Source organism: Heloderma suspectum, chromosome 2 (genome assembly GCF_057233095.1).
Source record: "Heloderma suspectum isolate Gila_16-S chromosome 2, 16-S_ref, whole genome shotgun sequence".
NCBI lineage: Eukaryota > Metazoa > Chordata > Lepidosauria > Squamata > Helodermatidae > Heloderma > Heloderma suspectum.
In genome coordinates, this window is record NC_139459.1 from 200,333,247 (window position 1) to 200,356,681 (window position 23,435).

The 23,435-nt window shown below is 44.1% G+C and overlaps 2 protein-coding genes across 5 annotated transcripts in view; one reads left to right on the plus strand and one right to left on the minus strand.

Annotated features, from left to right (window-relative positions):
- ATAD5 (ATPase family AAA domain containing 5) overlaps positions 1 to 3,547 on the plus strand; it is a 32,259-nt gene extending 28,712 nt beyond the window's left edge. For all 3 annotated transcript variants that reach the window (XM_084837254.1, XM_084837255.1, XM_084837256.1), the window contains 3 exons: positions 364 to 1,190; positions 2,382 to 2,549; positions 2,802 to 3,547. In XM_084837254.1, the coding sequence (XP_084693380.1) occupies positions 364 to 1,190; positions 2,382 to 2,549; positions 2,802 to 2,874 (1,068 nt within the window). In that variant the 3' untranslated portion in view covers positions 2,875 to 3,547. The remainder of the gene's footprint in view (positions 1 to 363; positions 1,191 to 2,381; positions 2,550 to 2,801) is intronic.
- TEFM (transcription elongation factor, mitochondrial) lies at positions 232 to 23,405 on the minus strand. 2 transcript variants are annotated; one of them, XM_084837260.1, is made up of 5 exons: positions 23,355 to 23,405; positions 19,767 to 20,215; positions 15,820 to 15,969; positions 5,070 to 5,148; positions 232 to 2,140 (listed from the first exon to the last, which is right to left on the minus strand). In XM_084837260.1, exons 1-5 carry the CDS (start codon positions 23,389 to 23,391, stop codon positions 2,136 to 2,138), a joined length of 720 nt encoding a protein of 239 aa, XP_084693386.1. In that variant the 5' UTR covers positions 23,392 to 23,405; the 3' UTR covers positions 232 to 2,135. The 2 variants fall into 2 exon arrangements, with proteins under 2 accessions (XP_084693386.1, XP_084693385.1); XM_084837259.1 differs by having other exon boundaries at positions 420 to 5,148.
- Between the last annotated feature and the right edge of the window lie 30 nt (positions 23,406 to 23,435).

Here is a 23,435-nt window from a genome sequence, read left to right on the forward strand (position 1 = left end):
CACAATGTGTCCCTTCCAAGTAAATGCACTCTCTCAAATTAATATTATCCATGAATAGATAAGAAAACAAGTATGAAGGCATTCATATGAACAAACAGGGTGGTACTTGGGAAAATATTTTTAAAAGTCAGAGAACTTAAAGGCTGCACTTCCAGGGAATAAAAAAATCACAAACATCCTTTTTCCACTGAAGTAAAAAATGCACACACCCTGTGCTGATAATGATTGTTTGAGGAAAGACTATTTGTTCATTTTATTTAATGACTAATTTTTGCATGTTTTAGTATGTCCCTTGGGACTGGTAAGGCTACAAACCCATTAAAGAAAAACAGCAAAATCATTAGTTAATTTAATTTTTCACAGCATGAAATCACAACAAAAGAAGAATGGAGTAAGCTGACACATCTCCTCACAGAATTCCAGATGAAGAATATCGACTTTATTTATAGCAATCTTGAAATCATTTTACCTTTACCAATTAATATACTTCCACAACCAATTCAACTGGATAATCTTACACAAAACAAGATTACAAAAAACTCTTCAAATAATAAACTCATCAACAGTGATTGCTTGGAGGAAAGTAGCCCCGCGAAAAAGAGTAAGCAGACAAAACGCCAGAGAAAATTGGCTTTATTGGATGATAGTGATTTATTTGAGAGTGAATTAAACTACTCTGGGTTCATTACTGTGCCATCTGATATACCTAGATCATGCTTGCAAGAAGAAAAGGATAGAATGGAACCCGTGAGTGGTAGCACAGCGGCACTGAAGTGTGGAACTTCAGCAAAAGCAAATGGCTCTGCTGCATTCCAGTGTCTAAATTCATTAACTGAATTTGTGGACAATATGTCTCTCTTAGACTGTTGCTTCAACAGGAGGACTCAGGAGTCAAAGCAATCTTGTAAATATGAGGAATTTATTTGGACAAAAGGGAAGATAAAAAATGGTCTGTCTGATGAGTTTAGTGTTGAGCATACTGACTGGTGGAGTTCCCAAAGCTCTAGTGAACTGAAGGCAACTGTAGAGGCGCTAAATTTTAACAAATGCTTTAAGAATATTTCAAAAATGATGGAAAGTTACTTGAACTCTGATAGAAAATTTGGGAAGGATGAATTTGAAGAACTTACACTCCATGTTTCAAAAGACCGAGCCAATTTATACTTTGGCCAGTCAGCAGCTAACTCCAGGTAAGGTCAAAATATTTTTGAGGTATATTAAATGAAGATGAGAAAGGATCTCCTTTCTAGTATGTAAAGCAGAAGTGCTAGAGAGAGCACACACTTCCTCTTCTATTTTAATGTAGCAAACAGTTACGTGCACAGTGGTACCTCTAAAGGAAATGAGGATGCCTACTTGTACAAGAACTGCATGTATACTTTGGAACAACCATGAAATTTTGGTTCAAAAGTGGTTATTGGCTAACTGCAAAGTTTAATTATTAAAAACATATACCAATAGATATTCTCATTAACCTAAGTTGGGTTCCTACTGTTGCCATATCTGGTTTCTAATTGATTTTGTTTATTATAGCCAAGCGGAGGCTGAGACTAGGCATGATAGTGGCAGGCCCATCTTCAGTGGCAAAAAGGGAGCAATTTTAATAGCAAAACACACTGAATTTCTCTGCTAGCATCTTACACCTCCCCACTGTCTGCCCCTCTTCCCAACACTTTTCTGCTAGCTGGGCTCATCAAGAACCTGGCTGAGAGAAAAGTGCCTGGAGGGGAGAGGCTGTGGGGCAATAAGATATGAGTGGAAAGAGGGTTTAGCACCACTCATCCACATGCTCCTTTTACACTTAAAATCAGACTTATCCTCCCTGCTTGCTTTATATGTGATTGGGGTAGACTCTCATTGAAAAACAAATGGGTTGGACCCAGAGTTCCTGTAGATAGAACTCTGCTCGTGGAGTGCTCCTGCCAGAGAAGGAAGGGCATTTTCTGATTCCCCCGTGCCCTCTTAAAATCTACTCTGGAGCATTGGAGGACCCTCCAGAACACTGTGGGAGGTGATGCACGGGGCTGCAGGGAAATTGGGGAATATTGCTTTCCCACTACTTCTTCCAATAGGAGCTTCTGCTGGATCAAAGTCAGAATCAGAGCACTTCTGTTCACATAAGGGTGTGTCTGCATCTAACCTGTAATAAAATTGAGGAATGTTTGCTTTTAATGCAATGGCTATATAAGATCAAATTCTGGGTTCTGTAAAGGCATAACTTCTAGAATTGGCTTCTAAAGTTTCAGGAATTAAATAGATGCTAGTTCAGCAGAGCTTAATGTTTGTTGTACATTCTTTGGGCATATGTAATGAAATATAATCTTCAGTTATATTTCTTATTAAACTTAACTGGGATGGGAAATTTTTCTTTTCTTTTACAGCATTCAGCATAATGCACAGAAGAGGTTGGAAATAATCAAAAGTGTATTTTCCAGTATAACTCCTTTAAATCTTAGTAACAGACAAGCCAGCATAATGGAATACCTGCCTATTCTCCGCAACATTTGTAAGTCAGAGAAACAGAAAGAACAAGAGAAAACAAAAAGAAGGTAACCTTTAATTTACATCATTAACAGTGCAATCCTATTCATATCTTCTCAGAAGTAAGTCCCATTGACTTCAATGGGACTTACTCCCAAGTAAGTGTGTAAGGATTGCAATCTTCATGTGTGTCAGAGTGATATATACATAAGACAAAATGCATTAAATATCTTGGTTAGAGACAGTAAAGTAGATGTCTTTATCACTTTCATCATACTGCATATTCTAAACTGCTAATTTTTTCACTTATTTTCAAACAGATTTCTCCACTACCTTGAAGGAATTCACCTTCCCAGAGAAATTTTGAGCAATTTGGCAAGTGACTTTCCTTAAAATGGCTGCCAGTAGTGACTCTGTACATATAAAATCATTAATGTATATTCAAAGTGCTGTTTATATTTTGAATCTTTTTAAGTATTTAAAAATGCAAAGTGTATATATCTACTGTGGAGGTGCTTTCAACAAGCCAAATGTGGACTTGCTTGGTGTTGAAATCTGCACCAGATGAGTTCAAATACAACCTGAACTTGGAAGCACAACAAGCCTATTGCTACAACTACTGGATAGACTTTGACTTTTTACGATGTGGGTTCTCTGTTGCAAAATGTTTTATGAATTCCCAACAACAAATCCATATATTCAATAATAGGCAGTGTTTAAAAACCACCGCTCTAATTTCCGCCTAAATATGGTACTTCCTGTCAAAACATTAGTCAAATGCTGTGGCTAAACTGCTTTGGGGTTGTGTGTATATATGTATGTATGCACAGAGAACAAAGGTTTTATCTTCGGAATGGCAGGGCTTTGATCACAGTCATTTTTGAAATAGCCAGTTTTGTATGACTTTCTACCAACAGTTCTTTTGGGTTGTGTAGTATTTATCTGTAATCCTGCACATCTTATTTTTATATTGTACATTATATTTTACTACCACTACACTGTTTCTTTTGGCTGGGCTTGTTTTTGTACCTGCAATGAAATAATAAATATCTGTATAGAGCTCTGCAACTTTTTGCAGCATGACTTTTAGGTGTGAAAATACATATTTATGGTTCTGTACAACTGTTGTGTTAGGAAGACATCAGTCTAAATGTGAAAACTTTTACTGTCTTCCTGGGCCCTTATCTCCCAATAATAAAAATAATTTTACTTCCCAGGAAGGAAATTAAGATTACTAATATACTTGACAATTGCCGAAGACTACTGTGCATATCTTGTCCTTTGGAAAAATAGCTATTAGTTTAATTCTTGGAAGCGCCATACAGGATTGTGAAAACTTTTTTGAAGCAGCAACTTGTATACAACCATAGCAATTAACCTGAGCATTTAACACTGCCAGTACTTTTCTATCATACCATATGGGCTCCAAGCATTTAACAAGATGTTTATTACTATGTACAGGAGGTCATCCAAGGCTTAATTGTAGTTTCATGATTTTAAAATCATCAGCTTTAAATTATAGCCTGAGGTTATGAGTGTAACAAATTTAAGGTTAAATCCAATGTTGCACTAGTGAAAGTCTGCTAGTACAATGGAAATTTCTCCCTCTCACCTTCCTGCTTCAGCTCTCTGTGCTGCCCAAAATCTACTCTGGCAGGTTTTCCAGGCTTCTGGAGCAAATTTTGAAGACATGGAAGGGTGGAGAGAATCTCTCCATGCCTGGTTCTGCTGACAGAAGCAGCTGGATATGACTGCTAGAAAGGAAATTCTGACAACAATGATTAAGTTACATGCTACTAAAGTTGTTTCTTTATAAAAAACACTACAAGCTGACCAGCATCCCACTTCTAAATGCATTTATTTAAAATTAATTATATTGAAATTAGAACTTTCAACTTACTGAGGTAGCAAGCCTTAGTAACACCTACAATCACTATTCAGGAGAGAGAACTGAGTGGAAAAGCCATCTCCCAGTACTTTAACAGATGTTCAGTAGCATAATTATGGTTATTTGCACTTGATGTAGTATCTCTCAACTCTTATTTTAAGAATGATTGTTTGGCATTTTTCCTGGCAGTACAACTGTGGTTCCACCACTGCCATAGCTGTGTTCTTTTTGAGTGGAAGATAGTCACACAGGTATTGCAACCTCCTACGATTTATATATTAGTCAGAAATGTATTATAGGTTCCAAAAATCATACACAGATGACCCTAACTCCAATAAGAATTAAGTAGTAGTGTTCAGTATTAGAAGCTCAGAAAAAGCTACCGCCTGTAGCAATGAATCGCACAGTTCTTCTTCTCTTCTCTGTTTGTTTGATGACAATACATTTCTATAGTTAACCACTTGGTCTCTTGGAAAGCTCACGCGGGGCTTGGCTTGTGTAATAGATTCTGAGAGTAACTGTTTTACAAGGTCTATTCCACTAGTTCGTGCTTCCCCAATCATCAGTCCGAAATATTTTCCTACAGCACTTCGGGCCATACTTAGTACTTTGGGTTGGTCATCTTGTGCAAATGTTTTATGTAACAATGCATACAGCATAGCTTCCACTGTACGAAGATGTAACATCACTGGAAACAAACCTGAATTCAGAGCAGAAAGTCCACATTTTTCCAAAACGTAAAAATCTGCTTCAGGAATCCTGGATACTACAGAAGAAATCTGAAATAAACAAGTACTGAATAAATAGTATCAACCCAAAAGAAAAATAGCATCACAAATCCAAAAGTATGCACGCACAGCTTATATCCATCTATGAGGAAGTTTGTACTACTTTTGTGTTGCCCAAACAAGAAGCTATCTACCCAAGATATTGGGATGAAAAGGTTTTTAGAACTTTGGAGCCTTAGTGATGGCCCTGTACATCTCATTAAAACAAGGTGAGGCAGCCCGAGCCTTAAGAAGCACTGTTTAAAATACCACTAAAGGTCAGCAAACAGTCAATTATACAGAATAGACCTGGTTCAGACAACACAGCAGCCCATCTTGGGTTAATTAACCCTCAAGGATATGCTGGCTGCCATTATGAATATACAACCCCCAACAGGGTTGTGTTGTGCAAACCCAGGCATGGGCGTTGAGGGCCAAACAACCCTTGCATACCCCTACAGCAGACTGTGTTACAAACCTCTGTCAGGGGTTCCATATTCTTAATGGTGGCTGGCATGCGCCACAGCTCCTCAAGGGTTAATTAACCCACAATGGGCTGCCATGTCATCTGAACAAGCTCAATGGGTTGGATTCAGTATATATGCCATTCACAGATGGAAGGGCTCCTTATGTCAGCTGGAGGTTTCTGCTCCATTGTAGCTTTTCTGCTGGTGGCATGGGCAATTTTTACTAATTCTTGCCCCTGCAGTCCCCTGAAAATCTGCTCTAGAGGTTGGGGGTTTCTTTCAGAACAAGGGGGAGATGGTTCTGGGGGCTGCAGAGGGAGGACAGAATTGACAAAAATCACCTCCCCCACTTTTCAGACAGGAACTCTGAGGATGGTCCTCGAAGGCAGCAAAAAACTGAATCCAACCCATGATAATTCTATCACCATTGCAGATGGATTTGGATCTTCTGCATCAGCCACCAAAACATCTCAAGCCATTGTTTACATTCCCATTCTGTAAGCTGCTATACTAAGATAATCAACCAATCAACGATCAGGCATGGCAGTCCTAACAATGGCATACAGGAATAGTTTGTCACCTGTCACCTGCCACTAGCCCAAGCATTAGGACAACAGGAGCATCAATGCTATTGTACAGCCACTGCTTCCCTTCCTGTGCACAGCACAGCAGTACCATGCAAGGGGCATTTTACATACAGGGGCACCACCCTCTTCCTCTGTATCCTATAGGATGTTCATTGCTTCAGGAGCTAACAACAGTGGAGCAGCCCTCTACTGCGGGAGATTCCACCCCTCTTCCCAAGTAATTTGTTCCTCTTCAGTTACCACAGCAGCTAAAATCAATCCATAGAACTGGGCTGTAAATGCTTGTAAAAAAACTGGTCTGCCAGTATGGAAAAATGAAAGTGATCTTTCCTGAAAAAATTAAGATGTGGCTGAAATTTAGTTTTTACAGAGAGTCAAAAGAAAGTAACTTTCCATTTCTCTTTTCCCTGTTTGACCCCTGTACAATTTCAAGTGAAGATGATCAGACTAGATTCAACAGATAAGAGAATTTCTCTGACAAAATTATTGTAGCTAGAACAAGCAGGTTGCTTACCTGTAACTGTAGTTCTTTGAGGGGTCATCTGTGTATTCATACACATGGGCTCTGCACCTGCATGGAGCCTCAATTCGGGAAACTTCTATAGCTGAGGATCATTTTGGGCAGAAACCCTCCCCACCATCTACTGCGCTTTTCCCAACAGTTCCTGCCCAAGTCCTCAGTTCCTTGAGACTGCCTGAGAGACCTCGGATCCAAAGGCATATATCACACTTCAGCAACAACGTCATAGTGACACTGACACCGAATGGGGATGGTGGGAGGATTGTGTGAATGCACAGATGACCACTTGAAGAATGTGTCGCCCCAGCCGTGGGCACTGAACTCTTAGGTTAGAAGTGCCAATATAGTGATAAATCAGACTCAAATGTTTCCTTACAAGGAGACTTTATTGAGTAACTTACAGCACACAGGTGTACCCAATGGTTGGATCAGACAGCTTCTCTGAACCCCGAGCCATTGGGTACAATGGGTCTTGTACTCTACAGGTTAGCAATAAGCAGCGTTTCGACAGCACGTGCCCCTAGCGTTCATTCTCAGCATAGGCTAGAAGTGTTTGGTTCTCAGGCACAGCCACCTGTAAACAGACTTTGCTTCCCAGGCACATCAGAGATAAAGACTCTCCTCATTAGCAAGGAATGTACCAAGAAGGCTGTTATCGGCCTTTTGACTCATATGCACATGCTCTGAAGCTTACTAGCATGGGAATTGCACCAATAATGAACTTAAGCATTATGGATCTCTAGGCCCCTCTAACACTACAAATGACTTGGCTATGCTCTTGGGGCCAATACATTGAACTACAGTTACAGGTAAGCAACCTGCCTTTCTTCTTCGTGGTCTCTGTACATCACACATGGGTGATTAACAAGCTGACTTACCAGAGGTGGGTCGGTGTCCTAGTGCAAAACTGAAGAAAGTACAGTACGTCCAAACATGCAATCTGCTCGTGCCCTGACATCCAATTTGTAATGGTGCAAAATGTGGATGGCTTTGACCATGTGGCAGTTTTACAGATCTGGTAAAGTCCTCTCTCAAAAGCCGTAGACATACCCACACCTCATGTGAAGTGAGCCCTTACTGATGATGGCAGTTCCTGTTTAGCAACTTCATATGCCAACTGTATAGCCTGAACAACCTAGGAAGAAAGGCTTTGTGAGGAGACCTTTCTTCTTTCCTCCATAACAAAGGAACAGTCTGTTCGACTTGCGGAACAACTCAGTTCTTGACTTACAGAAAGCCAATGCATGCTGCACATCTAGTGTGTGTAAAGTTTTCTCAAGCAGTGAAGCAGGGGATGGGAAAAAAGCTGGTAAAACAATGTCCTGGTTAACATGGAATTCGGACACTACCTTCAGAAGGCAAGTGACATCCAGTCGAAGGACAACTTAAAAATTAAATATGGAGAATCAACTCAAGTTCACTTGATCTCCTTGCAGATGTAATGGCTACTACAAAAAACACCTTTAACGAAAGTAGCCGTGTATCTACAGATACCAAAGATTCAAAAGGTTTAGTCGTCAAAGCATGTAACACAACCAAGAGACTCCACTGAGGAGAAGGTGGTCTTACTGGAGGAACAGTGTTTCTTAAACGTCTAAGGAACTGCCGAACCAAAGGGTGAGTAAATATTGGAAACCTTGAATTGGCAGATGAGAAGCGGAAATGGCTGCCAAATAAACACGAATAGAAAAATACTTTAAACCGCTAACAAACAATGAATGCAAAAACGGAAGAACACACTCTGCTGAACAATAGGAAGGAAAGGTTCCTCCTGTGCAAGCACCAGGTCATTACTGACCCCTAGAGGGACGCCTGCTTACGCTGGTGTTTTCATGGCAGACTATAGCGGGGTGGTTTGCCATTGCCTTCCCCAGTCATGACTACCTTTCCCCCAGCAAGCTGGGTACTCATTCTACCAACCTCAGAAGGATGGAAGGCTGAGTCAACCTGAGCCAGTTACCTGGGACCCAGCTTCTGCTGGGATCGAACTCAGGTCGTGGGGAGAGTTTCAGTTGCAATACTGCCGCCTACCACTCTGCGCCACAATGCTGAGGGTTAAAATTATTGGCAATTGCAAAACTAATAAAAGTATTCCACTTACTGGAATAAGACCGCCTAGTCAAAGGCTTTCTAGCAGCCTCCAATACTGACAGTACAGTGGCGAATAATAGAGTCACTGAATTCTCCAAGTTGTGAGTTTGTGGCTTTTCAAGTCCAGGTGTCTCACTCGGTCCTGATCTTGAGACAACAGACTCGGTATCAAGGGCAGAAGCCAGTAGTCACCTCTGGTTAGCATGAGAAGCAGGGTGAACCACGGCGCTGTAATCAATGTGCCCTTTGTCCTCACCGAGATTATGTTGGCAATCACCTTCGTGAGCAGCAGGAATGGTGGAAACAGGTAAAACTGATCACTAATCCACAGTAGAAGAAATGCATCTCTGATCGACACTCACCCACTTATGCTGGTACAGTAACTTTTGCATACCACATTCTCTGGAGTTGCAAATTGTTAGGCTTCCCAATCCCCCCAGCGCACATGCTCAGGCAATCTGACATCATACTCCCAAGTCAGTGAGATTTCTTTATTGCAGGAAATCCCACAGCAAAAGCTTAATGGTTACACTCTTCAGAAATCATATAGCTGATGGTCAGCAGCTATAGGCTCTATGTAATTCCAGAACAGCCCAAAGCTAAACACTACTACCATGACTGAGATCCTCACCAACATGGTTTCCCCGTTGTCATTCTCTATGGTTCTGAACACAAGGGAAGGGACTCTGGATTCCTGGGTACCTAGCCCAGGCAATCCTTTCACGGGGTTCCAACCCCGGACATGGAATGGAAATGATTCCTGGAATGAACCTATCAGGCAATCAAGGGATAACTCCCTGAAGGGCCTAAACAAACCACACCCACAGAGACACCCACACCCATCTTTTGTTGATAACTCCAGGCTACATGGCCAAGGCCTATCAAGATCAAAGGACGGGTAAACCTAGACCGCCAGGGAGTTCCATGCCAATGCTTTTGCGGTGGTAACTCCACACTGCATGCGTCCAGGCAGAGGAAAGTCTAAGTTGTAGATCAAACACAGCCTGCCAGCATGCTGAGCTGATGACAAACAGACACACACAATCCACAGCAACAAGTCTAGGAAAAGCCTCACAGTACTTTTCATGGCAAGTCCTTTACAACCCAAAGTTCCAGTCCATGTGCAGAGTACCTCCAAAAGCCCAGATGATGATGGACCCAAACAGAGAAGGCTTTGGGCAATGAAGATAAGATGTTCTAGCAAAGGCTCTTCGCCTTTGCACCAGCTTAAAAGGGAAGGCATGACTATAAGCCATCCTCTCCAGATCCCTTGACAGACAAGGACCTTTAGCCTTTCAGCAAGGCCCCTGTCTAAACAGGGCATCACTGTTCAGCCCTCCAGCAGTGACGCTTCAACCTGGGCAACCCTTCTGCAAACCCCACCCCACCTCTGTCAGGTTCTCACGGCCACTTCCAGCCTCCCTGCCTGCCAAGGCCAGACCAGCAGGTGGACAGGGAGTTGGGTGACTCCCACTGGCTCTGCTCTGAGAACACTAACAGATATAATTTCACACAGATTCTGACATTCCAGAGGCTGAATAGGCGAAGCCCTTCCAGGCTACTGCTAATCAAATCTTAGCTATAACCTACAAGACCCTGACCCAGATAAGTCTCTTCTCAGAATGCCCCAAGTCTGGAACAGACAGTGAAGTATTTCTGGTGCAAGCTGCCATTTGTGGGACGATTGGTATGACCGCCTTAATCAGCCAAAATGTTTTCCTTCCCCGCGATGTGTATGGCTGATAAATGTATTCTCCTGTGAATGCTCCAATCAAAGATTCTGAGAGTCAGCGAAATTAGGGCCAGCGCTCATGTCCCGCTCTGTTTGTTCAGGTATCAAATGACTGCAGTGCTATTTGATGCAATTTGTATGTGGTGACCACTCAAATCCGATTCGAACACCTTCAGCGCTTTCCATACAACTAGCAGTTCTAGATGGTTTATATGCATTCCTTTCTTGGGTTCAGACCATAGACTTTGAATCCATAGAGTACTGCAATGGGCTCCTCATCCACAGTGGGAGGTGTCGGTTGCTAGGACATGGAACAGTGGTCTTGGAAGAAAAGGCATCCCTTGATGAAGATTTTCCGATCTTGTCCACCAAGTGAGGGAACGTATGATCTTGCCTAGTATATGAAGTCGAGTTTGATAAGCGTCTTCTCCGCAGAAAGCATGAAGAAACCAAGTCTGAAGGGGTCGCATCTGAAGTCGAGCATATGCAACCACGGAAACCATGGCTGCCATCAGCCCTAGTAAATGCTGGATAGAGAAAGCTGAAATGATTTGCTGTTGAATTATATCCTTCGCAAGGGAAATAATGGCAGGCACACAATTCAGCAGGCACACAATATGCCCTCTCTATTCTGGAGTCCAGAACTGCTCTGATAAAAAGTATCTGTTGGATAGGTTCTAGTTTGGACTTTTCCTCATTGATGCAAAGTCCCAGTGAATTTAGCAGGTCTCAAACCATTACAACAGCTCAATTCAGAGCTAATTTGGAGGTTCCCACAAGTAGCCAATCGTCCAGGTATGGATAAATTTCTATTTGTTGCATCCAGACGTAAGCACACACAACAGCCATACATTTTTTAAAGACTCTCGGAGCTGTAGCCAAACCAAACAGTAGAACCTGGAATTGAAAGATGTTTTGATTGATGTCAAAATGAAGATATTTTTGCTGGTATGGGTGAATTGAAATATGAAAATATGCATCCTTCAGACTGACAGCAGCAAACCATTCTCCCTTCTGAAGGAGAGGCAGGATCGATGCTAGCGTGTTCATCCAGAACTTCTTGGTGGAGATGAACAGATTCAAATTTCTGAGATCCAGGATTGGACAGAGCCCTCCATCCCTCTTCAGTACCATAAAATAGCAGAAATAAAAACCTTCCGTTTGATGGCTCGGACAGACATAGTGAATAGCTCCTTTTTGAAGTAAAGATGTTGTCTCCTTATCTAGAACATCCGATGGTGGAGTGAATTTTACAGAGAGCTACAAATTCGATCCTGTATCCCTACTGAACAATCGAAAGCACCCAGTTGTCTGATGTTATGGCTTTCCAGTTGTGGAGAAACTGTGCCAGGCAGTATCCAAACAGAGGGTGGAAAAGTAGAGGAAGAACCAGCCGTGGGTAGTCAAAACCGCCATTTTGCTGCAAAATTGTTCTTCCCTTGGGACTAGTGAGGTCAAGGTGCTGAATACTGGCGCTCCTGTTGTGGGTAAGATTGTTGGTGAGTAGTACGCTCCATTTGTCAATGTGGAGGATAAAAAAGCTGCTGTCGGAACCAGCGGTGTGATTTATATGGTTGTTGAGATTGCCCTAATCCCATCTTTCTAGCTGTGGTTTTAGTCTTCTGAACATTGTCCACAGCTTTGTCTGTTATGGCACTGAACAGACCCACTCTATGGAAAGATAAGTCTTCTATCCATGATCTGGCCTCAGGAGTCAGACCAGCTGAGCAGAGCCAAACATGTCTTCTCAATGCTACCACACCAACCATGGCTTTTGCTCTGCAGTTTGTTTGGCGTCTGGCAGTGTTTATCTGTTGCTTTGATGATTTCATGGCTTCTGTCTGAAAAATTCTTGCCAACTCCTGTTAATCATCTGGCAGATAGTCAAATAACAAGCCAACCTTTTCCCACAAGAACAGCTGGTATCAGGCCTTGTGGCCTGATAATTTGACACTCGCAATTCCAGTGCAGCAGAGGAATAAATTCTTCTGCCCAGCAAATCAAGTCTGCGACCTTCCTTGTCCACTGGTGAAGTGTGGACTTTCTGAGATTTTCCATGTGAAGACTCCTGTCAAGAATGATGGCCTGTTTTCCACCAGAAGATTAGGTCAGGCTGTCACGTCTGATATAACCACCTGGGATTGTATGTTATCTAGAGGCTCCTCGGCCCCTTTGCTCAAGGCTGGGCGCAGTCCGCGCTAATTGGGAAGTGATAACAGCTGGAGTTGGTGGGGGAGTTCCAGCCTCTTGGAGGCAAGGGCGGACCACCCAGGGACTGAGCCAGTGATTGGCTGAAGGAAAATCTGCCCTGAGTTGCCAGGGCTGGGCTTTAAAAGAGGGCTGAGGTCGAGGCATGGGGTCTCCCTTCATCCTGGTGGTCCTGGACCTGCAGATGGCTGGTTGCTATCTGGGGAGATCCATACTTAGTGTCAGGGTAGAAACTGAGCCGATAGAACCCCAGAGCAGTTCTGATTCGGAGGAGGATCAGCAATCTGTGGGAGAGGAGCCGGCTCATCCCTCACAGGCACAGCAGCTGGCAGAGATTCCTCCTGTCGGCATTCCTGAGATAGATAGTGACCCTGGCAGTGAGAAAGTGTGGGAGGGGGCTTGCTAGACGCTCAACACAGATGCAGGGAGCGACGAGCGATGGAGGGCGCGGAAAGGAGGCGTAGCGCCCGTTTGGCGTGCAAGCAACGGCCGCATCCCGTGGACCCAAGGGAAAGAGGGAGGATCTCTCCCTAGCCCATAAGTTCAGGGTCTTCAAGTAATTCTCCTTCAAACGGGGACCAACTGCCTACCCGGAGCATAGGCTACTCTGCTGTTCATTGCTTAGTCACTGGTGATTAGGATCTGAAAGAGTCATTAAGTTGTAAAAGGATTAAAGCCTTAAAAAGAATCCTTTCGCCTGTGTCTTGAGTTGGCTATTAGAGTGTACTGAAAGAGGCCGCTAGGGCGCTCCTGACACTTAGGTATGCAAGGATAGGCCAGGTAGATTTATTATTTTGCTTGGGTGTGCGTTCACGAGGCTCTCGGTATACAGTTAAGTGATTCAGCTTTGTACCCTCTTGTGTAACTTGCTACTTCCATTCTTCCCTTTCCCTCTACCCCTTTATTTGATTTTGATAAACCTGTATCCAACCTCTAGTTGGTGTGATTTCTCTGTATAACCTCAGTGCTAATTTCAGTGCCTCTTGGCTTAAGAGCGTGGCTACTGGGTATTTTGGGGGACTGAAAGGCCAGGTTTGGCCAGTCCTGTTTTGGGGAAAGGGATCCGGGGATTGGATCTTGAGCAGTCCTCCCTCGCAGGGAGGTTGGGGCTGGTCCCAGTGGCTGGGAACCTCCTTCCCTTCCCTTCTCCACTAAAATGGAATTCAGCTTGGGATGAAAGAAAAGAATCCAGCGTCTTTCTCCTGCACCCGGTACATAGATTCTAATCGCTTCGATGTCGGAGCCACTGATGAAGGAACTTTCCATGATAATTGTACAGTTTGTAACAGAGTAGGTAGAAACGGTATCAATACCGGTGCTGTTGATTTCGTAAACACGGCATCGAATACAGGGTCCTGTACTTTCTCTGCAGGCTGCTATGTTTCGATACCCAAGGACTGAACCATACGGAGAATTTGATCGGTCAAATGCCCCATATCTTCTGAAGGAGAAGCTCTGTCCTGAGAACCAAAAACATTGTCAGGAGACAATATAGAAGGTGGAGCAGAAAAGTATGAGCTGGAATCCGATTAGTAGTCATCCAGATCTGATTGTTGTGGAGGCAAATTAACCAGCACCTCCTTCACATATCAGTGGTGAACAGGAGGAAACTTCTTGAGCCTGTGGACAAGATTCTTTAGTGGAAACATCTTTACTCCACTGTAGAGAATCCAATCTAGACATAATTGGATGGGGAGGAAGAAACTCAGGAGAGGCTGATGGAGGCTTTCAGTATCGAGGTGAGATTGCACTGAGGTATCTCACTTGATCAGAAAATCTTTCTTGCTCTCTATACTCCCAGTCATCCCAGTAACCCATCATTCAAAGCAGGTAACGCCAATCCAGGAAGTGGCTCCATCCTGTGAGGGGAGATCAAGATCTTGGTCTCACATGGTACTCCATACCATCATAGATGCTCCTCCTTTGTTCATAATGGAAGGATTGCACCAACTCAAGAGTCTTCCCGAGTGTGGGCTGTAAGGCGAGACCTTGGCTGCACTGTTGCCCTAGGGGAGCAAATGTATGGCGAAGATGTCATGCCTTGAGGAAGCCTTGGTGGCGAATCTCGTATCTCTCCTTCCGATGTTGAAGATGGGAGACTCGGATCCAGGAGTGAAAGTTGCACTGTTGGTACTGAATGTGGTATTGCTGTCAGTACTGGAGAATCCAATAGAGGAGGAGGAGGAGAGACAGACAATGGTTTTGTCTGTTCCTTGTCCAATTTGGACTTCTTTTTCTTCTGTTCCTCCAAGCTTTGAAGATTTGGCTTTCTTTGTCAATTTTTTCGCTACTGTGAGCATTAAGGAACGCCCCAGAGTTGACAGGTCCATATGCTCTTTTTCTACAGACTGTCTCTGTGGCGATAACTGCTTAGGAGAAGTCATGTCAGAAGATTTAGCAGATACCCCTGAAAGTTGAGACCTTGGCTCTTTCAGTGCTTCCACTGCCTCCAGCGCTTCTTCCCACAGAGCTACCTTCAGTCTGTCTGATCAATTTCAGTGGGCTTCTTTAGAAAAGGCTGAGCAATTTGGACAAGATTCTAATTTATGTCCCTCTCCAAGGCAAAATAAATACAAAGAGTGGCCGTCTGCAGGAGGCAATTTACTGCCACACCAGCCACATTTGCGGAAAGGAGCCCACAAGGCCATCTGCCTGAAGCAGACAGCGATGGATGATTGCATTTGCAAAATCAAACAAAAACGCAAATGAGGAACAAACAACAAAAGTAGAAGAAAAAGGAATAGAATAAAACCACATAAAATGAAGAGATCCCTAGCGAGGTAATAAAAGCCAAATTTTGGCACATGAATTCCCTCTGAGGCAACCGATAAGGCAGTCAAAAGAGAACTGAAGGCTTGAGTGGGAACTGTTGGGACATGTGCAGCAGATGGTGAAGAGGGTTCCAGCCCCAAATGATCCTTAGCTAAGGAAGTTTCCTGAATCGAGGCTCTGCGCAGATGCAGAGCCCATATGTGTGATGCACAGAGACCAGGAAGAAGAACCTAGTATTTCAGAGGCAGTTCAGAGGACCTGCTGACTCTATGTAGCTTACTTAGAACAAAGCTAAACGTGGCTTACCTCTTCAAGATACATTGCTGGCATATAAGCTCCTCTCATAAATGTTGTGCATTCCTGTTGCTGCCAATCTTGAACAACCAAGTGTCTGTTAACATGAGTCCATGCAATTTTGCGGGTGCCAAAAACAATGGACACAATGCTACTGGCAGTCTAAAAGAGCACAGGAAAGGTATATCAGTACTTATATTTACAATCTCATGTTTTCTAGTATAAGTTAAAAAGTCCCCCCCACCTCACCCCATGTTGCTACAGGGTGTGAAATTTCTCCAGAATAAGAGGTACGAAATTCAAGGAAAAGCATACCTTTTACTTATTTGAATATTACAAAAGAAGAATGGTGATTAGTCTACGGTTGTTGTAAACACTAACGGCCACTTCTTCATCCATGTGGTATGTGTAGCAGAGTACAGGCAGTGGCACCACTAGGGCCGGACCATGAGGCACAGGTCCAGGTCCTGTGGTCTGGGTGGGCCCCCAAACAACCCCCCGACAGGCATCGGCTCCTCTTCCTGTTGCACTACCAAAGGAACATGCTGCGGTGGTGGCAGCTGGCTGGTTGAGGCTGCAGTATGGCTCTGCAGCGCATCATTTTAAATTAAAGTATTTTTATTTCCTAATTATGAGTAGTGGTGATTTGAATCAATCAGATGCTGCCTGGGGGACAGGGGTGGGGGTACAACCAATGAGGGCACCGGAGTTAACAAAAAGACCACCGCTTCGCTACTCTAATGCCCTCTTTAGCTGCCCTCCCCCAAAGCAGCATCTGATTGGTTCAGATCAGTACTACTCAAAATTAGCAAATAAAAATATTTTAATTTAAATCAGCCCACCACAGGGCTGTAGACTCGATCAGCTGGCTGCCGCCGCCACCAGCATAGTGATTTTTGTTGGCAGAAATTGCCAAGGTAAAAAAACAAGGTGGAGTGGGGAGGGGAAGGGGGGCCCTGGAATGTACCTTGCTCAGGGGCCCCTTGAACCTGGTGGTATCTTCAAGTACAGGACTGAACTTCAGGCTTGTGCATCCTCCCTCACAGTATAAACTTTGATGTGGACCAGAACAGAGGCACTAAGAGCCTACATGCGAAGCCCCTCTACCCCCACCCCAGTAATATGTTTACAGCAAAAAATATGTGGTTGGCTTTATTTATTTATTAAAACATTTTAAACCCACACTTCATCCTTGCATACACCAGGTCAGTTTACAAATATAATTAAACCAAAAATCATAGAAGAAGGCGGCCAACACAATAAAATAGACAAAATCAGCCAATTAAAATGCCTGGGTAAGCAAAAAGGGTTTGAGCTGGTGCCAAAACAAATTGTACCAATCACACAATTGCACAAAACAATTGCGCCAGTCACACCTCTGTGGGTGGAAGGGTATTCTACAGTTGGGGCACCACAACTGAGAAGGCTCTCTCCCTTGTAGATACATAAAGTACCTGAACCAACTGAAGTTGGCAAAAGGCACTCCTAGCCACCGAGGCCTCATGATCCACAAGTGACAATGCTGGATCAAGGAGTACTCCCAGGCTATGCACCTGCTTTTCCAGGGAGAGTGCAACCCCATCTAGAACAAGTTGCACACCCAGTTCCTGGATATAAGAACCACCTATCCAAGGTCCTCCATCTAGCTGGGGTTCAGCTTCAGTTTACTGACCAGCATTCAGCCCATTACTGACTCCAGACACTGGTTCAGCACCTACACAGCCTCACCTCACTCAAATGGCAAGGATACATAGAGCTGGGTGTCATTAGCATATTGATGGCAGCTCACTCCAAATCTCCCAATGACCTCACCCAGCAGCTTCATATAGATGTTAAAGATCATAGGGGGATAAGATGGATCCTTGTGGGACTCCACAGCTCAAATGCCAAGGGGTCAAGCAACCCCTGCCCCTCCCACCCATGGAGGAATGGAACCACCGTATCATCATGCCTCTAACACCCAGCCCGCAAAGCCACTCCAGTATGGTCAATGGTATCAAAAGCCACTGAGAGGTGAAGACGTATCAGCAGGGTCACACTCCTCTTTTCCAACAAAGGTCATCCATCAAGGCAACCAAAGCCATTTCAGTACCAAACCCAGACCTGAAGCCAGACTGAAATACATCTAGTTATTCTGTTTCCTCCAAAAGCATTTGGAGTTGAGCCGCCACCACCCTCTCCAAGATCTTGCCCAAGAAATGGATATTAGTGACGAGGTGATCGTTTTTAAAATCTCCTGGGTCCAAAGAGGGTTTCTTAAGGAGTGGACATGCAACCATATCTTCCAGGGAGGCTGGCACCATGACCCCCTAACAAGGCGGCATTAAATACCTCTTGGACCCAGCCATCAGTCCCCTCTCCCCCAGTTAGTTGTTAATACCCAAGATGAGCAAGGATCAAGAATACAGGTCATTAGCCACACCCATCCAAGCACATCCTCAGGCCACATTAACCGAAATTGATCCCACAGAACCAGACTAGATGGAACTCTGGACACATCCACTGGAGCTATCTCAATAAGGTGCCATGTTCAGCATGGATATGAGTGACTTTATGCTCAAAGTTTTTGCAAACTTGTCACAGCTGACCTCCAAGAGTTCTGCCATGTCCTCACCTGATTTCAGCAACCTATTAAAATCATCCAGAAAAGTTCTGCTAGACAGTTACTTGAGAATGCAAGGAGACTGAGAAGTACAAATACCTCTCTACCACAAAGTAGGCAAGAAAATGTGCTCTCACTTGCGTTCGTTCATATTCACTATATGAGTTTTGTGCCATCTGCATTCTAGCCATCGTCCTGTCTGTTTCATAACAGATAGGTCCTCAGCGAACCAGGAGGTTAGTTGGGCTCAAAAGTGCTGAAGAGGATTTTTGGGAGCAATCGTGTTGACAGTCTGCTCCATCTGACCATACTCTATTGAGATCAGGACCTTGACAGCAATGTTGACTGGAAACTCCCCAAGAGCATTCAGGAATACCTGGGATTCCACAAGTCTCCTCTGGCAGACCGTCTTAATTGGTCCACCACCCTGTGCAGGGGAATAGCAACTGTTAATGTAAACTTCACCAGGAAGTGGTCTGACCATGGCAACAGGGTCACAGAGAACACACACATACACACCCATGTGAGCAGGACCTACCCACCTAGGCATTGCACAGAGAAACCTCGTTCCTGGGCCACATGTGAGCTGGTCCCAAGTCATTTCTTATAAAATGTACTTGGCCTGCGCCTAGTTCTGCACACCTAAGGAAGAGTTTGCCTTCTATTTCTTAAACACCAGCCCCCACAAGCCAAATAGCAAGCCTCTTTTGAAACTGAGGGGAGTTTTGAAAGCAGTTTGTGATAGGACTGGGTGTCTGCTGAAAAACTAAAAGACAACACACAAATGCCACTGGGCATACCAAGCCCTTCAATGCCACATAAAGAAGCTCTATGAATCCCTGCCGTTACATTTAACAGTCCAAGACATTAAATCCCAGGAAGCTCAATTCCATTCATATTTTCTCAGAAGCAAGCCCTATTGCAGGGGTGGGGAACCTTGGGCCTGGGGGCCAAATCCAGCCCTCTGGGGTTCCCCAGATGGCCATGCCCCCTCACCTGGTCCCACCCCTTTTTCCCCAACCACCAATTATTTTGTTCAGTTCCTTTCCTATTCTCAGCCTTTGTGCAGTTTTTTCCCCATTCTAAACATTAAAATTCTTCTCCTAAGGTTTGGTTACTGGTACAATATGCTGGTATTTTTTGTATTTTTGAACCCACCCCTTTTGTATTTGGCCCCACGCACCACTGGAATGTGGCCCCTGGGGGCTTTTCCGAAATTAAATTCGGTGCTTAGGCTGAAAAAGGTTACCCACCCCTGCCTTATCGAGTTCAATGGGACTCCCAAGTTGCATGCCAATGAAGACTTAACATTAGTATGTACAAAAAGGCAGTGTTTGTAAGACGCTGGGAATAATACCTCTAGCCTCTCTCTCTCTATTTCAGGTTTGATACATTTCATCGCAAACATGGTGTTGTGCGTTTTTCTCTCTTTTGTTTCTTCTTTTGCAAGGGGGTTGAGAATAAAGTTGCACACTTTAACAGCTGTTTTATATTGAAAAAGAGGCACTTCTAGTAAACTCTGTAAATCCTGAAATGGCCCATGCCTGTTCCTGTACTCTATTACATTAATAGACTTTCTTCCTCGCAGTAGTTTCACAGCAGAAAGTTCTTCTTCAGATCCTGAATTGAGTAGCTGCAAAACAGCAGATCTCTGCTCAGACGAATACAAGTCATCTATTGCATGCTTTGCTTCCTTAAAATGTTCAACTGCTGATGCAGAGTCCTGTTGTGTGACGGATGTTGACTTCTTATGACACCACAGAAGCCGAGATGAACCAAACGGAACCTGAAGTAAACATCTCCTACCTGAAAATAAAGTGTCCATTACATATGAGTCATTCCACCAGCATCAGTAATAGAATTAGTTGAAGCACTCACTGGACCTCACACACCAGTATACATAGTAAGTTAGATCTATCAAGAAGGCCTATCGGTCAGAAACATCCCTACATTCGTCTCTGACTCTTTCAAAGTATCTAACACCCTTTCAATGTCCTATACTTGTTCTTCCAGCATTACTAGCAGGAAGCAGCAGGAAGGGAGAACTTTAGCAGACACATCTTCTATCACAGTGAAGTGGTGAGGAAAGAAGCTATTTCTGCCAAACTTCTTTGTACCACTCAGCTATTAAAGGCACAAGGAGGAATACTCAACAGACTTCTGAGTAAACATCCATAGTATCAACTTATAAGGGTAGTTTACACACAGTCATTTTCTTTATCCATTATTCAATCTGAAGTATTTGCTGGGTGTTTTGATGGTGGTGGGGAACCCTTCAGAGCTCCACATGAATAACATTTGTAATTAATGTTTTCAAGAACTTCACCCTGACTACTATGCATTAACCCTTCAGTTCATTGTGTTTACATAAGAAAGATAAGACCAAAGGACAATCTATTTCAGCATCTTGCTTCCCACAGCGTCCAACTAGTTGCATATGGGAAGTGTACAAGCAGGGCTTAAATGCAATAGCCCTCTGTCCTGTGCCCCAGCAACTGGTATTCATTGCCTTAGGGTGCAATCCTAAGTATATAGGTGGCCGCTTCCAACCTCGGAGGCGACCGCCTATCCAAAGTAGGGCAGGAGATGCATGGGGGGATCGTTCGCACCTCTCCTGCCTTGCTCTTTTTCGCTAGACAGCCGTTTTTGGCTGTCTAGCGGCAGCCGCGGGGGGGCCAACTGGGAGAGGAAGATGGCATACAACACATAGGATGCATTGTACGCACAGCTCCGCTCTCCCTGCCCCAAAACACCTCCAGCTCCGCCCCTTTTTAGTCACCCTGAGCTCATCTTCTGAGTGAGGAGGATGGGGCTTCTCTGCGCTGCTTCTGAGGCAGCATGAACGAGGGGGGAGGTTGGATTTCCGGGAACCAACCTTGGAGCACAGGCTCCAGGGTTGGTTCCTGGAATAGAGCATATCCTATGGCCCTCTAGACAGTGTCTAGTGGCCATAGGATTGCTCCCTCCGGGTGCAATCCTATGAATGCTTAGACAGAAAAAAAGTCCTACAACAGGAGTTGTAGGGCTTTTTTCCATCTAAACATGCATAGGATTGCACCCTTACTGTCTCTGAACCTGGAGGTTCTATAAAACCATCCTGACTAATCTCCATTGATAGACCTGTCCTCCATGAATTTGTGTAACCCCATTACCACACTTTGTGGCAGTGAATTCCAGAAATTAATTAAGCATTCCTTTGTCCTGAATCTCCTGCAAATTCATTTCATCAGATGAAATTCATGTTCTAATGTTAGGAAAAAGGCCTAAGCACTTTTCCACATCATGCATAATTTTACAGACTTCTACCACGTCTCCCCTCACTCCCTTTTTTCTAAACTATAATGCCCCAAATGTTCAACTCTTTCCTTGTAAGGTAAAATAGTTGCAGCCTTTCTACATTCAGGTAATCCTTTCCAAATCTGTTTGTCTGCTATAGATTCCCTGCACATTGCCAAGCATGTTCAGCCATATTCTAGGCCAAGGGTACACAACCTTTTCAGCCCCTAAGACCACATCAGGTGTCTGCTGGGGAGGCACGAGTTGCACATGTGTGCATGCATATCAACACACACACACACACACCACTCATTTCCAACTACTGCCCAAGAGCATTTCAGAGGCCTGGCACCTGGCTTTATCTGATCAAAGCAATACTCCTTCCAGTTCACAAACCACCCAGCCATTTTATTTGAGGATCGTTTCGGTAGAATTAGTCCCTTTGGTAAAGCTATGGCAACCCAAAACGCATTTAAATTGGCTCACGTAGTAACCCTGTAGGGTGTCAGATTAAAGGAGAGGGGTAAAGACTTTCTGAAGGACACCATGGTATAGCGACTACTCTCTTTACACAGGCATTGGCCAGACCTGTTGGGCCACACCATCACCCTGCAAGAATGTACGCATTTTAGAACATACCCCCAAATCTTCTGCAGCTACAAAGTGCAGGGGAAGTGCTGGTGGGCAATATGCCTCTCAGGGAAGCTTATCCACTATTACTGACCTTCTTATTGAGGAACAGAGACATTTCTTAGGAGCCCCAAGTCTCTCCACAACACAACAGCAAGCCCACAGGCAGTTGAGCTCAGTTCTCATTACTACATTGAGAAATTCATGCCCATCACCCAATGCCTTGTTGGGGCAACTCAAATAAAGATGTGCAGCCAACATATACAATCCTCATCAGCACCCCCCACACTGTGTGCTTCCCATCTGCCTTGAAATGCAGAAGGGATTGCATATCACCATTTGCTAGCTGGGGCCACTGCACATAGTTGCTTGCTGCACATCACTAGCAGCAAGCAACACTTTGTATATTACTACTGCAGCCTTCCCTAATCTGGCACTCTCCAGATGTTTTGGACTTCAACTCCGATCAGCTACCATTTTGGACTTCAAATCCCACTGGCACGGCCAATGGTCAAGAATGCTGGAAGCTGTGGTCCAAAACATCTGGAGGTACCAGGCTGGGCGAGGCTCTATTACTGTCTGGGTCAGGGGCCTTGAACATCTCTAAGATGCCAAACACCACTGAAGCAGCCGAAACTTCTGCTCAAAACACTCTCTAGGAGCGAGAGCGCCGGACAAAATGAATATTTTAACACAGCTCGAAGCTCCAATGTTATATGACCAGTGTCTTGTTTTAAAGACATACCGAAACTCAGGCGTGTGGGGGCATCTGTGAATCCCATAATCACTCCTCTCTTCACGGGGAAAAAGGCTACTTTTTAATTATTACAATTTAGACTTCAATCTTACGCGCTTGGGGAAAAGTCTCATTGAACATAATAAGGCTTACATCTGAGTAACCATACACAGGGTTGATCTACTAATTTATCACGGCGCTCAACAGGCAGAAGAAATAATTTAAAATCCCCACTCTTCTAGAACTGAGGCCACTTCCACCTCGTAGAAACCCTCCCCTCACACCACCGCTCTGTCATCCTACCTATCCGGAGAAGGCCGGGGAGCCCTTTCAAGCTCATCCTCGTTCTCCTCTAGTCGGTGCCACACTTTTTCTCTTCCTCCT

What these genes read in the sequence shown, in the direction of transcription:
- TEFM (XM_084837259.1), bottom strand. Translation starts at nt 23,391, where the DNA reads ATGAGCTTGAAAGGGCTCCCCGGCCTTCTCCGGATAG. An exon ending in CCCCGGCCTTCTCCGGATAG is followed by an intron (nt 20,216 to 23,354) that starts GTAGGATGACAG and finishes CTTTATTTTCAG; the next exon opens with GTAGGAGATGTTTACTTCAG. An exon ending in CAGCAATGTATCTTGAAGAG is followed by an intron (nt 5,149 to 15,819) that starts GTAAGCCACGTT and finishes TGTTTATTTCAG; the next exon opens with ATTTCTTCTGTAGTATCCAG.